Source organism: Indicator indicator, chromosome 19 (assembly GCF_027791375.1).
Source record: "Indicator indicator isolate 239-I01 chromosome 19, UM_Iind_1.1, whole genome shotgun sequence".
Taxonomy (NCBI): domain Eukaryota; kingdom Metazoa; phylum Chordata; class Aves; order Piciformes; family Indicatoridae; genus Indicator; species Indicator indicator.
Window position 1 is genome coordinate 21,026,207 of NC_072028.1, and position 17,339 is coordinate 21,043,545.

General features: G+C 50.7%; 1 protein-coding gene across 3 annotated transcripts in view; it reads right to left on the reverse strand.

The window, feature by feature from the left end:
- CNOT1 (CCR4-NOT transcription complex subunit 1) overlaps window positions 1-17,339 on the reverse strand; it is an 83,169-nt gene that overhangs the window by 32,853 nt on the left and 32,977 nt on the right. For all 3 annotated transcript variants that reach the window (XM_054389865.1, XM_054389864.1, XM_054389863.1), the window contains exons 19-28: window positions 16,944-17,068; window positions 13,975-14,261; window positions 11,626-11,704; window positions 10,262-10,492; window positions 8,311-8,451; window positions 6,986-7,165; window positions 4,682-4,798; window positions 3,579-3,689; window positions 2,127-2,204; window positions 810-987 (exon numbers count right to left, since the gene is read on the reverse strand). In XM_054389865.1, coding sequence (XP_054245840.1) covers window positions 810-987; window positions 2,127-2,204; window positions 3,579-3,689; window positions 4,682-4,798; window positions 6,986-7,165; window positions 8,311-8,451; window positions 10,262-10,492; window positions 11,626-11,704; window positions 13,975-14,261; window positions 16,944-17,068 — 1,527 coding nt within the window. The remainder of the gene's footprint in view (window positions 1-809; window positions 988-2,126; window positions 2,205-3,578; window positions 3,690-4,681; window positions 4,799-6,985; window positions 7,166-8,310; window positions 8,452-10,261; window positions 10,493-11,625; window positions 11,705-13,974; window positions 14,262-16,943; window positions 17,069-17,339) is intronic.

Genomic DNA, 17,339 nt, shown 5'->3' on the forward strand with positions numbered 1-17,339 from the left:
TAGCTCCAGCACATTTCAACAAAGCTGTTTGTGTGACACATTTAGCCCTTCATGGCTAGTTAATAGCTGACCCTGCTTCCCTCCCTCCTAAGGAGTAGGTACACAGAGTGCACATACAATTAGTCCTCAGGATGCCTTTCACAGGCTTCCTGTATTCAACTTTGCAAACCTGCTTCTGTGAATACTTCTACTAATGGATCTGGAGTACTGGGCTGGGCTCCTGGAACTACTGGAGAGAGTCCAGTAGAAGATACAAAGCTGTTGAAGGGCTTGGAGCAGCTCTGTGAGGAGCAAAGACTGAGAGCCCCTGGGCCTGAGAGCCTGCAGAAGAGCAGCCCCAGAGGGCATCTTAGCAAGAGATAAAAGCCCTGTGGGGGGCAAGAGGCTGGGGCCAGACTCTGCTCACTGGTGCCCAGGGACAGGACAAGGGGCAAGGGGCACAAACTGGACCCCAAGAGGTTCCATCCGAACAGGAGAAGAAACTTCTTTGGTGGGAGGGTGCTGGAGGCCTGGTGCAGGCTGCTCAGAGAGGTTGTGGAGTCTCCTTGAGTGGAGAGCTTCTAACCCCCCCTGGGTATTGTGCTCCTGGGCAAGCTGCTGTTGCTGGCCTGATTTAGCAGGTGGCTTGGACTGGATGATCTCCAGAAGTCCCTTCCAAGCCCACCATGCTGGGATTCTGGGATGACAGAACCAACCAAGGTATCTACCCACACCCAGCAATCCTCTAACAGCTTGGGGAGCTTCATGTTTGTCTGGGAAATGGCACAACCTGCCTTGAGCTTCTCAAGCACTCTATGAAATGCACTTACTGGTTGTTGTGATGGGTGGTAGCTCTTCGGGCTGCTTCACATCCTTCTTTGGAGCAGACAGCTGCTCATCCAGGTTTTTCAGGCGATCCTTATCTTTCAGCAGATTTCCAGGTTTCAGCTCATTGATGTCTAGTGCAAGATTCTTGCAGAGCACCTCGATCTCAAACTTCAGATTCAACTGCACAACAATTCCAGTTTAGGTTATGTCAGAAGGGAAAAAAAACCCCAGACCCCAAAAACTTTACTGGGCAACTCCCAACCTTCCCATTCTAACCCAAAGCCTTACTGAGGCTTTAATAGCCACTGAGGATTAGACAAATATCTTGCATGCTGCTTTGAGAGGAGAAGAGACTTTCATAGAATCAATCATAGAATCAGTCAAGACTGGAAAGGACCACAAGGATCAGCCAGTTCCAACCCCCCTGCCATGGGCAGGGACACCTCACACTACATCAGGCTGGCCAGAGCCTCATCCAGCCTGGCTGCAAACACCTCCAGGGATGGGGTCTCAACCACCTCCCTGGACAACCCATTCCAGGCTCTCACCACTCTCATGAGGAAGAATTTCTTCCTCACATCCAATCTCAATCTCCCCACTTCCAGCTTTGTTCCATTCCCCCCACTCCTATCACTCCCTCACACCCTCCAAAGTCCCTCCCCAGCTTTCTTGGAGCCCCCTTCAGATTCTGGAAGGCCACAAGAAGATCACCTCAGAGCCTTCTTTTCTCCAGACTGAACAGCCCCAACTCTTTCAGTCTGTCCTCATAGGAGAGCAGCTCCAGCCCTCTGCTCATCCTGGTGGCCCTCCTCTGGACATGTTCCAGCACCTCCAGATCCCTCTTGTAACAGAGGCTCCAGAACTGGACCCAGAGCTCCAGCTGTGGTCTGAGCAGAGTGGAGCAGAGGGGCAGAATCCCTTCCCTGGCCCTGCTGGCCACACTTCTGCTGCAGCCCAGGCTCTGCTTGGCTCTCTGGGCTGCAAGTGCACATTGACAGCTCCTGTTGAGCTTCTTGTCCACCAGCACCCCCCAGTCCCTCTCCTCAGGGCTACTCTCCAGCCAGTCCACTGGTATTGGAGCTTGGGATTGCCTCGACCCAGGACCTTGCCCTTGGTCTTGTTGAACCTCATGAGGCTGGCTTGTGCCCACCTCTCCAGCCTGTCCAGGTCCCTCTGGATGGCATCCCTTCCAAACTCTACTAAATTAAGCAATGCCCAATTCTCCCCATGTTAAAGATGTCAAAACATCTTCTGCTCGACTGCTATGATCAAGCAAACCTCCCACTGAGTAGTTACAGAAAAGCAAAGCAGAAGTTTACCTTTAAATCGTGCTCTTGATGTAGCTCAGCTAAAACATTCATAATTGCCATTGTCCAGGGATTTGGAGGCCTGAAGACCTGCAAGAGAGAGGAGAGAGGAATTACACAGACTTCTTGCATGATTTAATTTACAACTGGTAAGGTTTGAAATGTTGTGTGGATACAGCATCACAGAATGAGTTAGGTTGGAATGGACCTCAGAGATCATCTACCCAAACCCCCTTGCCTGTAGGACAGGGACACCTCTTGACTTAGTTGCTCAGGGCCTCATCCAGCCTGGCCTTCAACACCTCCTGGGAGGGGCAGCCACAGCCTCCCTGGGCAACCTGTGCCAGTCTCTCCTCAGCCTCACTGACAACAATTTCTTCTTCCTCTCCATTCTCACTCTCCCCTCTCTCAGCTCCAAGCCATTGTCCCTTGTCCTGTCACTCCCAGCCCTTGGCCAAAGTCCCTCCCCAGCTCTCCTGGAGCCCCTTCAGGTACTGGAAAGCTGCTCTAAGGTCTCCCAGGACACTTCTCCAGGCTGAACAGCCCCATCTCTCTCAGCCTACCTGCATAGGGGAGGTTCTCCAGCCCTCTGGAAGAGTTTGTACAGCTGCAGTAGGGTTGAATTAAGTAATGTTTGACTGCAACTAGATTATAAAATCTAAGCTGAGCTTTAAACAGGGGTGATGGAACACAATGACCTGGTCCTTCTGAGAAATCCCTTCTGTGTCAAGCAGAACTCATGAGAATTGCTCAGGGTCAAACTAAGGTAGGGGAATTAAAATAACATCAAACAGTAAGTCAATTCTAGAAGCCCTTTAATGGCATCTTTCCAACAGTGCAGCTAAGGGCACTGATCCAGACTGCAAAGAGGATACAAGAGAACCATAGAATGGTTTGGGTTGGAAGGGACCTCCAAAGCTCATCCAGTCCAGCTGCCCTGGGAGTCAGCAGGGACATCCTCCACTAGATCAGGTTGCTCAGAGCCTTCTCAAGCCTGACCATGAATATCTCCAGGGACGGAGCCTCAACTCTCTCCCTTAGCAACCTGTTGCAGTGTTCCAGCAGCCCCATGGTGCAGGACTTGTTCCTCACACCCAAACTCAGTCTGCTCTGCTCTCATTTCAAGCCAATGCCCCTGGGTCCTGCCACTGCAAGCCTTTGGGAACAGTCCCTCTGCAGCCTTCTTGTAGCCCCTTCAGGTCCTGGAAGGCTGCTTGGAGGCCTCCTCAAGTCTTCTCCAGGCTGCACAGCCCCAGCTCCCTCAGCCTGTCCTCATAGCAGAGGTGCTCCAGCAGGTCATTTATTGTCCCTCAAAAGAGAGTTTCCCCACCTGAAGCCCTTTACAGCCCTTTCATTCTCTCCATGAAATTCTATCAGTTTTTTTCACTTTTGGAGCTAAATTACTTCTTGCAGTATTTCTTTTGCCACTCCAGCACTAAAGTCTGGCAGCACAAAGCCACTTACCACGCTCCTGACGCTGGATTCTAAGACTTTGGCAACAAATGGCACTACATAAAGCAGTTCCTGCTGGCCCTTCACGTATGCCTCCAGCAGCAGAGACTTCACATCCAAATCCTGGAAAACACCAGCAAGGAGTGACAAGGGGGAAACAGCAAACACTGCCAAAATTCCACTTTCAAGCTATTTCCATCTGGAACACACTGAGGTGAGGTTGAGCCAAGCTCGGCCTTCCCTTTCAGATCACTAAGCAGTAATTACTTTTTGGACAGACATTTACAGAAATACATTTTCCCCATGGGATTAATTGATTTATTTTGGGGAAGAGCCATAGAATGGTAAGATTGGAAGGGACCTCCAGAGTTTGAGTCCAACCCCCTTGTCAAAGCAGGGTCAGCCAGGGTAGGTCAGACAGGAGCACATCCAGGTAGGTAGGAAAGTCTCCAGACAAGGAGACTCCACAACCTCTCTGGGCAGCCTGCTCCAGGGCTCCAGCACCCTCCCATCAAAGAAGTTTCTCCTCATGTTGAGGTGGAGCCTCCTGGGCTCCAGCTTGTACCTGTTGGTCCTTGTCGGGTCACTGGACACCACCTGAAGAGCCTGGCACCTTCACCCTTATGCCCACCCCTCAGATATTGATAGGCATTGATCAGATCCCCTCTGAGCCTTCTCTTCTCCAGACTAACCACCCCCAGGGCTCTCAGCCTTTCTCCACAGCAGATATTTCAGTCCATCATCCTTGTAAGCCTCCACTGGACTATCTCCAGCAGGCCTCTGTCTCTCAAACTGGGGAGGCCAAAACTGAACACAGTATTCCAGGTGTGGTTTCACCAGGGCAGAGTAGAAGGGGAAGAGAACCTCCCTAGACTTGTTGGCCACAACCTTCTTGATGAAGCTCAGAATATCATTAAGCAGAACTTAACTACTAACTTCCCTGACACACAAAACTAGTTAGAAGTCTTAAAATGACCAACTCCGGAATAATATTTTGTTCTTAGCATGCCAAAGGGAGGCACCAGGAAGGTGAGATCAAATTCCCCACAGCCTGTGCTACTGCCCAGCAGTGTGCCAAGTGCTGCCAAAACAAGTGTGCCAAGGCAGAGGCTGACCGTGTGCAGGATGGGTTTATTTTTAGCCAGTGTGATCATGCCCAGCCAGTGCCCCAGGTTCTTCAGCAAGGAACGGTCTGAGAAGTTGGCTGCAGCTTTATCTGATGTCAGGAGCACCTGAGGGAAAGAAAGAACCAAAACCAAAACTCTTAGCAACCAGTGGAAGGTCACCAGACTCAAAGCCATATCCAGCAGCTGGTGTGACTTCAGTTACATGCTGAGCTTGGGTGACCCAGGAGATACTCCAAGTAGCCTTCACTTGAGGGCAGCAGCTCAGAAATGTGCCCTGGAAAGGATTTCAAAGCTCCTTTCTTTCAAGAGGATCAGGAAGAGATTTCCCCTGACTCTAGAAGGATCCTCTGCCCCCAGGGGGAGGGATCCTCTGCCCCCAGGGGGAGGGATCCTCTGCCCCCAGGGGGAGGGATCCTCTGCCCCCAGGGGGAGGGATCCTCTGCCCCCAGGGGGAGGGATCCTCTGCCCCCAGGGGGAGGGATCCTCTGCCCCCAGGGGGAGGGATCCTCTGCCCCCAGGGGGAGGGATCCTCTGCCCCCAGGGGGAGGGATCCTCTGCCCCCAGGGGGAGGGATCCTCTGCCCAAGTCCCCACCATATACTCTCAAGACTGTTACACCTCTTCACCTGGAAAAGGAGAACTTAAGGAAACATCTCATCTTAACACTTCATCACAGACCTGCAGGCTGCAATTTGCTCTTCTGGGCAAACCACTTAATTCTCATTTCAAGACCTGCATCGTGTCACAGAATGGTAGAGGGTGGAAGGGACCTCTAGAGATCGAGTCCAACCCCTAAGCCAGAGCAGGGTCACCTAGGGCAGGTCACACAGGAAGGCAGTCAGCTAGGTTTTGAAAGTTTCCAGAGCAGGAGACTCCACAACCTCTCTGGGGAGCCACAAGTGTTCTGCTGTTAGTTGTGTTCCTTAGCCTCAGAGGAGCAACAGCTGCACAGGGGTAGCTCAGCCATGCTCTGAAGGAGGCAGGAGATTCTGTTGCACCATAGCGTAACCTGCGGCGGTCAGGAATTCCACCAACAGGTTTAAAAATAGTGCTGCTCTGACAGGCTTGGGGCACCTGCTGCTTCCTCCTCCCCTTCAGGGTACCTCAGCCCTCCACTGAATTTGGGTTGTTACACCCCCGCTTTCTAACACAGCTTCACAGATTGCACTTGGTTGGAAGGGACTCTCCAAGGGCATCCTGTCCAACCCCCTGCAGGCAGCAGGGACACCTCCAGCTGGAGCAGGCTGCCCAGGGACACAGCCAGGCTGAGCTTGAATGGCTCCAGGGATGGAGCCTCCAGCACCTCCCTGGGCAACCTGTGCCAGTGTCTGCCCAGCCTCCCTGGGCACAACTTCCTCCTGAGCTCCAACCTAACTCTGCCCTGCTCCACTTCCAAACCATTGCCCCTGGGCCTATCCCCACAGCCCCTTCTGAACAGTCCCTCCCCAGCCTGCCTGCAGCTCCCCTGCAGAGCTTCAGCTGCAGCTCTCCCTGCAGCCTTCTCTTCTGCAGGCTGCACAGCCCCAACTCTCCCAGCCTGGCCCCACAGCAGAGGTTCTGCAGCCTCTGATCATCTCTGTGGCCTCCTCTGGACCCCTTCCATCAGCTTCAGGTCTTCCTCATGTTGGAGGCCCCAGAGCTGGACCCAGCACTGTAGGTGAGGTCTCACCAGCTCAGAGGGGCAGAATGCCCTCTTTCCACCTGCTGGTCTTTCCCCTTTTCTTCTTCTTTAACCAAAACAGCAGAGTGATTTTCTTATCTGTGTACTCTCCATGCACAAAAGAACTAAACCAGAAATGCTTCTCCCCTGGGTTATGATGTGCAAGCCTCACAGCCAACCCGGATAAATGAATTCCGGCACGGATTTGCCCTCTCAGTCCATCTGAGTTAAGTCTGAGTTCCTGACTGAGACCTCATTCCTGGAGACATTCAAGATCAGACTCCATGTGGCCCTGAGCAGCCTGCTCTAGGTAGATGTCCCCCTGCTGACTGCAGGTGGACAGGATAAGATCATGGAATGGTCTGGGTTGGAAGGGACCTTTGAAGGTCATCCAATCCAACCCCCTCTGCAGTCAAGCAGGGACATCCTCAAATAGGTGACCTTTGAGGGTCACTTCCAACCCAATGCAAGCTGTGAATCTCAGCGTTCAGAGGTTCCCTGCTAGATTCAGTAGTTAGCAGGTGGATATTGGAATGACCTTTGCTATTTGAAGGTCAGTCCCACAGTGAGCAAACAGCCTGAGAACAGCACCCAGCTGCATCTTTCATCCAGCAGAAAGCTTGCACCACTCACCTTGATATTCCTGTAGGTTTCATTCAGAACCATTTTATTGAACTCTGGATTCTTCAGAGTGTCCAGGAAGTTTGAATAGAGGCTGTGAAAATTGGGCTCAATACTGACTCTCTTCATCACAAGGTACTGGGATACCCAAGGCATAAACTCTTCTTTCACTGTTTCCTTCAGTTCTTCAACCTGTCTCCATAGAGAAGGAAAAAACAAGACAAAAAACACATCACAGAAGATATAAGAAGATGATCATCAACTTCTGAGGTCAGCTGTGTCATGGTTAACTGAATTCCTGTTAACATTAAGGTGGTTTTAAGTCAGTGGTGTCTCACTGTTAAAGAATGGTGGGGGCTGGAAGGGGCCTCTGGACATAATGTGATCCAAACCCCTTGCTGAAGATGGTTTGCTTCAAAGATGTGCTCAACTCAGCAGCTAATCAGCAAGTTTGGATTGTTTATCTCTCTCTCCCACCTCTCAGATTTGAGCAGATCATTGCAAAATAATTGCTGACAGCATCTTAGCTTAAAGCCACCAGGCCAGGTGGCAGCAGTACTGCAGAGCACTGCTAGCTCAAAAGATTACCTAAATTTTAGCCCCAAATCCCTCCAGGCCAAAGACCTCCAGCCCCCAAAATCCCTCCAGGCAAGAGCCCTCCAGCCCCCAAAATCCCTCCAGCCCCCCCAAATCCCACAAGAATTTCAGCTTTAAATGCAAGAATCCATCAGCTTAACCTTGCAGTCTTCCATGGTACCCAGCCTCTGTCTGATGAGAATGTTTGTTTGACCTTCATTTTAATTTATTTAATTTTATAGAGTCATCGTTTCATTTATTTTTAATTGAAAAGCTAATATTGGGTTTTATTTTAATTATTTTTAAATCTATTTAATTTTTTAATGTATTTTCAGACCATTTAGGGTGTTTGGTTTTTTTTCATCTCTTTCCAAGGACAGTAACACCACAAAGGACTAATCCTGGGCACCTAGCAGAAGCTCTTTCCTGAAAAGCAAAGCACTGCTGACATCACTGACTTAATACAAAGGGTCTGGCTTTCCAGAAATGAGGAAAATGGGAGGAGAAAGCAAGGATAAGAGCAATTATCTCTTCCACATCCCTCCTTTCCCTGAAACATTCTACCTCCAGCACCTGTTCAAGCAGCAGGGTTAGTTAATATTGGTACTAATAGCTGCTAACTCTAATTTCTTTACAGTGTGCTCCCCCTTAAATTGTTCCAAGCTGGAATTTGGAAGGAACATCATCCCTCCCCCCTCCCTCAAGCACTTCAGAATGGATTTCCAGCAAGGTCTTAACAATGGAGTTGTTTCCACACTTGCCTTCTGTGTCATGTTGGACTGAGACAGATTGTTGAAGATGAAAGCAATCTTTTCCTGGACGTTCTCTGGAGGTTCCACAATTCTCTCAGTTTGATCTGTTGCTACCAGCAGGGTATCAATGTTGGTGGTATTGATGGAAGGCTGCAGGGAGAGCAAGAAATTAGCAAGAGACAATACCCAGAGGTGACAGCAAAAAAAAAAAACAAACCTTTGGCTGTGTTCTTCCAAGTAAAAAATAATGGAATTGAGCCCTGGCAGGTTACATTTACTGCCTGGAATTCACTTGAAGCAGCACTGAAAGGAGCCAAGTGAGGGTCTGAGTTTTTTTTTTTATTCTACAAACAAACATCAACACTCAGCTGGACAAAAAAAAAAAAAAAACCTCCAGAACTGAGATTCCTATAGAACAGTTGGCAATGGCACCCATCAGGCTAACAGAAAAGGCAGTCCCAAGCACAATCCAGTCTGGGAGCAGTTCAGTGCTGGGATGGGAAGGAAAAAACCCAGGAGTGTTTCTGAGAACAGCCAAATGTAAGTCAACAATGTGCCCCCCATGGCCCTGCAGCTGAGGCCAAGGGCAATGCCACTTCTTAAGATTAACAGTGTGCCCCCAATGGCCCTAGAGCTGCAGGACTGAACCCTAGGGCAATGCCACTTCTTAAATGCAACAGTTCCCCCCATGGCCCTACTGCTGAGGCCAAGGGCAATGCCACTTCTTAAGGTCAAGAGTGTGCCCCCCATGGCCCTAGAGCTGCAGGGTTGTAGCCACATCACCTCCTAACTGCAATCAAGGTGAAAAAAGAGTTTTGAATATCTACCAGAACGGGACTTCAAAACTGGGCATTACAAATATTGCAAGCCAATCACCTAAATGACAACCAGGTGTGAAAAAAATTTGATAGCTACAATAGGAAGTGTCCCCAGAAGCTTATTTTTATCTTTCACAGAATGGTTTTGACCTCTAAGATCATCAAGTCCAACCATTAACCCAGCACTGCCAGGGCAGCACTAGACCATGGCCCTCAGCACCATATCTACAGGGCTTTGAAAACCTTCCAGGGAGATGGGGACTCTACCACCTCCATGGGCAGCCTGGGCCAGGTCTTTGCAACCCTTTTAAGGAAGAAATTGTTCCTCATGTTCAACCTAAACCTCCCCTAGCACAATCTGAGGCCATTTCCTCTCCTCCTATCACCTGATACTAGAGAGACCAAACCCCATCTCACTGCAACTTCCTTTCAGGGAGTTGTAGAGAGCAGTGAGGTCTCTCCCCAGCCTCCTCTTCTCCAGGCTAAACAACCCCAGGTCCCTCAGAGGGACAAGACTTGTGCTCTAGACCCTTCCCCAGCTTTGCTGGCCTTCTCTGGACCTGCTCCAGCCCCTCAATGTCTTTCTTGGAGAAAAGAGATCTCAGCTACCTTTGGCTGTTGCCTCCTTTAATTTGAGGAGTTTAAAAGAACTCCAGAAAGCAGTGCCAGGAACCAAAACAAGATTGACTTTAGAGTTGATTATAAAGCTCTAAGCACCCTCAGCACACAGGTGGGATCCCCACCTGAATCATAGAATGGTCCAGGCCAGAAGGGACCTCCAAAGGTCATCCAGTCCGACCTCCTCACAGTCAGCAGGGACATCCCCAGAGCCCTCTGGAACCTCACCTTGAGTCATCTCCAGGGATGGAGCCTCAACCACCTCCCTGGGCAACCTGTTCCAGTGTTCCATCACCCTCATGGTGCAGAACTTGCTCCTCACATCCAATCTCAGTCTGCTCTGCTCTAGTTTGAAGCCATTGCCCCTGGTCCTGTCCCTGCAGGACTCTGCAAACAGTCTCTCTCCCCCCTTCTTCTCTCCCCCCTGTAGGCCCTCTCCAGGTACTGGCAGGCTGCTATTAGGTCTCCCCAGAGCCTTCTCCAGGCAGGAGGCCCCCAGCTCCCTCAGATTCCCGGGTGCTTACCGGCACATCCTTCTTGAAGCTGACTCCGGTCGGCCTGGTGATTGTAATGGTTTTTGCCACAGTGGTGGTGGTTGAGGTGGTTACTATAGTGCTGACTTGGCCAGCAAGAGGAGGTTTTGCTGGAACTTGGGCCTGGGCCTGAGCCTGGGCAAGTGCAATGCTTCCAGGGGTGGTGATTGAACCCTGCATCTTCACAGGAGGATCTCTGGATTGCTGTCCATATTCTATGTACTGAAACAAGGGGGAAGAGAAACTGAGTTTTAGCTTAAGCAGGACAAAAAAAGTTTGCCACTGATCCTTAAAAATACTTCACACTGCCAGCATGAAGGCAATCTGCAAGATACAACTGAAGACCCTTCTAAAGTACATCTCATTATTTACTGTCTCACTGGAAAAGAGCCTCAAGCTCTACCTCTGACCTCAGCAGGTTGATGCCAAGTGTCAGGAGACTCACACTGTACAGAGTACTCAAACCCCCACCCCTGCAGGCCTGGGGTAATAGAATAAAAGAGGAGCAAGAGTGTACAATAAAGGTGTGAGTATCAAGAAGCTAGCTACAAAACAGGGAAAAATTCTCTCCCAAGGACTCCTAACAGCTCCATAGAAACAGGCAAGCCTGAAGGTCACAATAAGCAAACCCACACTCCTGATGTGTCCAAGTCAGCTTTTACATCCTCCTAAGGAGTTCCCTGGGAGAAAGTAAGTTTCTTCCCCACTGGAACACATCTCCACAGCAGACAACAGAGTATCATTTAAAGGAGACAGTCTGAAATCTCAGTACAACACATTGCTGCTGGACTTGGCACCTCCCCCTTCATGGTAGAGCTAAATGTTTTTCCTCCCTTGGATGGTGCTTTCAAGCTCTGCCACTGGCAGAGGAAAACACCAAGGAAAGCACCCCCAAAGCACGCAGCACGTGGCCAGCACTGCTTTTGGTCCTTGGACTACAGTCTGCTTCCACTACTCTGTCTACACCTTCAGGAATGAAGTTTTCCTCATCTTCATCTGGATTCCTTTCACAGCTCTGAGGATGAAGCTGCAGAAACCTAGCTGAATGTGCTCTGTTTTCAGAGGAAAACTGCAAATCCTTCAGGAAGTGGAATCTGAATCCACTGAAGGCCCTTCCCAACCTTTTAGCACAGCACAGATGTACTGGTTGCTCATGCAGCTCGTTTCAACATAGGCAACCCAAAGAGGTGGATGGAAATAAAGGGGTACCAGATACCCACCACCACCTGCCCACCCCATTCCAAGAAGAACACCTTTGGGAAGAGGCTCTGGGGCTGTACACAGCCAACCTACAGCCCATTTTCCCAGAGGCCTACAGAAATCTGGTCACTTGAGAAGGTACTGAAGACACTCACCTCCTGTAAGTGATGTGGGAACTGGATAAAGTGACTAATAGAAGCCAAGTGCTGACAATACTGGGGATAGTCCTTCAGTCTGCCAGACAAAACACACAGTCAGAAACATAAGCCCAGATCAACCCCACAAACAGAAAACACAACACTGCTGTCACACATTCACTGCTGGGCTGCTCACAGCAGCTGTGCTCTAAACAAAGCACCCTCCACAAAGAGCTTCTTGTGAAACCCCTTGGAGATGAAGCCATTTCACAGCCAAACACAAAGTTTGTTCACAGCAGCTCCTCTAATCTGGGCTCACAACTGCACTGAGACTCAACAGCTGCAGTGAGGTTACAAACCAGTGCCCCTACCAGCCAGGACAGAAGCTTCACCCATGCACACCTCTTACTGTAACTCTACTTGTGAATGCTACACACTGCTGCTACTCACAGAATCAACCAGGTTGGAAAAGACCTTGGAGATCATCCAGTCCAACCTATCCCCCAGCACCACCCAATCAACTAACCCATGGCACAGAGTGCCTCATCCAGGCTGGTTTTAAACACTTCAGGGATGGTGACTCCACCACCTCCCTGGGCAGCACATCCCAATGGCCAATCTTCCTAACATCCAGGCCAATCCTCCCCTGGTGCAGCTTGAGACTCAGCCTCTCCTCACAGGGCTGTGCCCCAGCCCCCTCCCCAGCCTCGTTGCCCTTCTCTGGACACCTTCCAGCCTCTCAATCTCCTTCTTAACCTGAGGAGCCCAGAACTGGACACAGCACTCCAGGTGTGGCCTAACCAGTGCTGAGCACAGGGCAGGATGACTTCCCTGCCCCTGCTGGCCACACTCTTCCTGATGCAGGCCAGGATGCCATTGGCCTTCTTGGCCACCTGGGCACACTGCTGGCTCCTGTTCAGCTGCTGTCCACCAGCACCCCCAGGTCCCTCTCACAGCCTGGCTGCTCTCAGCCACTCTGTCCCCAGCCTGGAGCTCTGCATGGGGTTGTTGTGGCTCACTGAGTAACATCCTTAGGTGCTGCTTAAAGTGGTTCTTAAGACTGTGACTGTGAAATGTGTCAGCCTTCAGTATCTGTCTTCAGTTCTGTTCAGCTAACTCCACAACCCAGCATCCAACCATGAGTGCAGCTTTTATTAGATGAAATACTGTAGGGCAGATGGACTAGAAAAAGGAAATAAGGACAGAAGGCAAAGTGCTCCTTATTTTTGACTCCCTACTTCAACCACACACACTTCCAGTCATTAAATAACTCCAGCAAGCTTACTAAAAACTTTAGTACAAGGTAAGAGAGAGCTGGGGCTGTTCAGTCTGGAGAAGGCTCCAGAAAGACCTTAGAGCTGCAGTTCAGTATCTGCAGAGACTTAAAGAAGGGGGAGCTGCAGGCAGGCTGGGGAGGGACTGTTCAGAAGGGCCTGTGAGGACAGGGGCAATGGTTTGACAGTGGAGCAGGGCAGAGTTAGGTTGGAGCTCAGGAGGAAGTTCTGCACAGTGACGGTGGGGAGACACTGAAACAGGTTTGCCCAGGGAGGTGGTTGAGGCCCCATCCCTAGAGATACTCAAGCTCAGCCTTGCTGTGTCCCTGGGCAGCCTGCTCCAGCTGGAGATGCCTAGCAACAGGCCAAAGGGGAATGGTTTGATGCTGAGGGAAAAGCAGGGTTAGGCTGGAGCTTAAGAAGAATTTCTTCAGTAAAAGGGTAGTGAGACTCTGAAATAAGTTGCCCAGAAAGGCTGTGGATCCCCCCTTCCTGGAGATGTTGAAGGCCAGGCTGGATGAGGCCCAATTGAGAGGCATCCCTGCCCATGACAGAGGGCTTGGAGCAGATGATCTCTAAAGATCCCTTCCGACCTGAGCTGTTCTACAAAGTTTCTAAGTGATCCTGAAGTTGAGATGGGTAACTGCCTACCCTCCTGCAGCACAGGAGCTACTGTCACAAGCACTGTGACAGTACAAGGGGCTGTTCAGTCTGGAGAAAAGAAGGCTCTGAGGTGACCTTATTGTGGCCTTCCAGTATCTGAAGGGGGGCCTACAAGAAAGCTGGGGAGGGATATCCGAGGGGAATGGAATAGGGGGAATGGAATAAAGCTGGAAGTGGGGAGAATCAGACTGGATGTAAGGAGGAAGTTCTTCCCCATGAGAGTGGTGAGAGCCTGGAATGGGTTGTCCAGGGAGGTGGTTGAGGCTCCATCCCTGGAAGTGTTTAAGGCCAGGCTGGATGAGGCTCTGGCCAGCCTGATCCAGTGTGAGGTGTCCCTGCCCATGGCAGGGGGGTTGGCACTGGCTGAGCCTTGTGGTCCCTTCCAACCCTGACTGATTCTATGATTCAGTGCCACCCAAGCCACACTCACCTATTTTTAAACCTATCTAGTGCAGCGATCCCAAAATAGTACATTTTGGATGCAAAAGGCTTGCGTAAGGCTTCGAGAACATAGCGCAGGGCCAGGCCCAGGGCCATGTAGGTAACCAGTCCTTTCTCTATGATGCCACCAAAGAGGCAGGCTGTGATGTGCAGCTCCTTGTCTGGGTACTGTGGGAAGAAGCGATACTCCTCAAACAAGTTCCTCAGCATGCAGTTGAAGACTTCTCGTTCCCGTTTGATGTTGGAGTCCTTGAACCTCTGCAGCATCTCCAGCACCTGTGAAGAAGGAAGTGAAAGATTGTTGGCCCACAGGTTCTGTGCAATCAGAGAATTGGCTTTGGGTTGGAAGACACCTTGAAGATCATCCTGTCCAACCCGTAATGCCAGCACTGCCAGGGTACCACTAAACCATGGCCCTCAGCACCACAGTTTGGAAACCCCTCCAGGGATGGAGACTCCACCACTGACAAGGCCAGCCAGACCCTGACAACCCTTTGGGGGAAGAAATTGTTCCTGATCTCCACCTAAACCTGCCCTGGTACAACCTGAGGCCATTTCCTCTTGTCATAGAATCACAGAGATGTCAGGGTTGGAAGGGACCTCAAGGATCATCCAGTTCCAACGCCCCTGCCATGGGCAGGGACACCTCACACCACAGCAGGTTGCTCAGAGCCATATCCAGTCTGGCCTTAAAAAACCTCCAGGGATGAGGCTTCCACCACCTCCCTGGGCAACCTGTACTAGTCTCTCACCACCCTCATGGGGAAGAATTTCTAACATCCAATCTGAATCTATCCATTTCTATTTTTTTCCCATTCTCCCCAGTCCTATCACTTGTTACTAGGGAGAAGAGACCAACCCCCCCCGGCTCCAGCCTCCTTTCAGGGAGTTGTAGAGATCCAGAAGGTCTCTCCTCAGCCTCATTTCTTCCACCCTGAACAACCCCAGGACCTTCAACTGCTCCTCACAAGACCCTTGGCCAGCTTCACTACACTTCTCTGAACATGCTCCAGCCCCTCAATGTTCTTCTTGGAGTGAGGGGCCCAAAACTGACCCCAGGATACAAGGTGTAGCCTCAGCAGTGCTGTGTAAAGGGGGACAGCCCCTGCCCTACTCCTCCTGGCCACACCATTGCTGATTGAGGCCAGGATACCAGATCTGCTTTAGTTCAACCCTTGAGCATCTTCAGGTTTCAAGAAGTGCTTGCAGATACTGAAGGAAATTGCCCTACCACAAACTAGACTGCAAAACTGCTTCAAGAAAACCTCTTTTTAGCCAGCAGACACCAAATCACCACAATGAGCTTGCTCTTCAGGCTTTAGTCTTCTCCCCTCCCTTGGCGCCAAGCTTTCCTCACCCACTGCTTCAAAACTAGAGACCTGAGAACTCATGTTTACTGTCATCCATAATTTAGAACCCCACAAATGTAAATCTGAAGTACTTCAAAGAGCCAGGCCATCAGACTTAGTAATTACTCTCAGAGAGCCCAAACAAAGTAATTATCAGAAAGCAGAGCTCAGGACACCTTTAAATTATTTTGAAGTTGCAGCCAGTTTTAGGTACTTGAAAATGACATTCAAGTGAAGAATCATGGATACAGAGTGCTTCAAGGCAGGCTTCAGCACTCATCTGAGCACATCAGCTTCTACTCCATGCTGAGTATTTCCCACTTGACATCATTTTAGGAATGTTAGTTAGGTATCTAACATCTGCAAGTCCACAGAAGTCACAGCTGAATGTAATGAAGAGCTGCAAGTCTCCTCTGAAAGCATGCTGGATTATTAGAAAAAGACCTTTTGAAGCAAGGCAAAGAACAATCCTTGAGAGCCTGACACTGGAAGAGACCTTTCTAAGTCATCCAGCCTGACCCCCCTGCAATCAGCAGGGACATCTGCAACGAAGAGCAGGTTAACCTCATAACCCCAAACAACCTCACCAGGAATGGTTCCAGGCATGGAGAATCTTCTATCTCTCTGAACAACCTGGGCCAGGCTCTCCCCACCCCCAGTGTCAAGCATTTCTCCCTTCTCTACACTGAATCTCCCTCTTTCAGTTCAAACTTCTGGGGATCAGCCCAGGACAGGGCTGGGCTTGGTGCCAGCTCATCTCCAGCTTTGCACCCCGCAGCACCCCTAAGTCCTTCTCCACAATGCTGCCCTCCAGCCCTTCATCACCAGTCTGGACTGACTCCAGGAGCTGCCTCACCCCAGTTCAGGAGGGACAGGGATCTGCTGGAGAGAGTCCAAGGGAGGGCTATAAGGATGCTGAAGGGACTGCAGCACTGCCTGGGGAGGAGAGGCTGAGAGCCCTGGGGCTGTTCAGTCTGAAGAGGAGACTGAGAGGAGATTTAATAAATGTTTGTAAATATCTGAGGGCTGGGGGTCAGGAAGGAAGGGACAGGGACAGCCTCTGCTCAGTTGCACCCTGGGTAGCACAAGAGGGAATGAATGGAAACTGTAGCACAGGAGGTTCCACCTCAACACAAAGGGGAACTTCTTGACTGTAAGGGTCACAGAGCCCTGGAGCAGGCTGCCCAGAGAGGTTGTGGGGCCTCCTTCTCTGGAGCCTTTCCAGCCCTGTCTGGATGTGTTCCTGTGCCACCTGTGCTGGATTCTCTGCTCCTGCTCTGGCAGAGGGGGTTGAACTCGATGGTCTTTGAAGGTCCCTTCCAACCCTTAACATCCTGTGAGTCTGTGAACCCGAGTGCAGGACCTCACACTTGGCCTTGCTGAACCTCACGAAGCTCACACCACCTCACTTCTCCAGCATGTCCAGGTCCCTCTGGATGGATCCCATCTCTCAGATGCATCAGCTGCACACTCAGTTTGCTGTGCAAGCATCTACCACTGACCACCCTTTCTTATTTTCCATCAAAACTAACAGCTGAAGCAGTAACTGCTCCTGGCTTTGCAGCAGGTCCTTGTGCAGGGGATGGAGCTGCTGCAGCAGAGGACTCACCTCGTCCACAGACATGGTGGGATGTGGGGGGTGGTTGTAGATCCTCTGGAAGTAGCTGTTTGCCTCATCATCGATTTCTTTGCTAAAGTGCTGGTTAGCCTCTGGCCACACCTGAGATAAGTCAGCTGGGAAGAGAGAGGGAACAAAGCAGGGTGCTCAGAACCCACTGCAGGCAGGCAGGACTTCAGCAAGTCCTTCCAGCCTGTACTGAGCCTGCTAAAGCAGGACATTCAGGCTCCAGCAGAGAGTTTTCTATCTAAGTGCTGAACCCTCAGACAGAATTAACCTCCTAGTGTGGGATTCCCAGCCCCCACAGCATCCCCAGCTACCCATCACTGACACCTGAGCTCCATGACCAACAAACCAGACCAGAAGAAGGCATGCTCCACAACACTG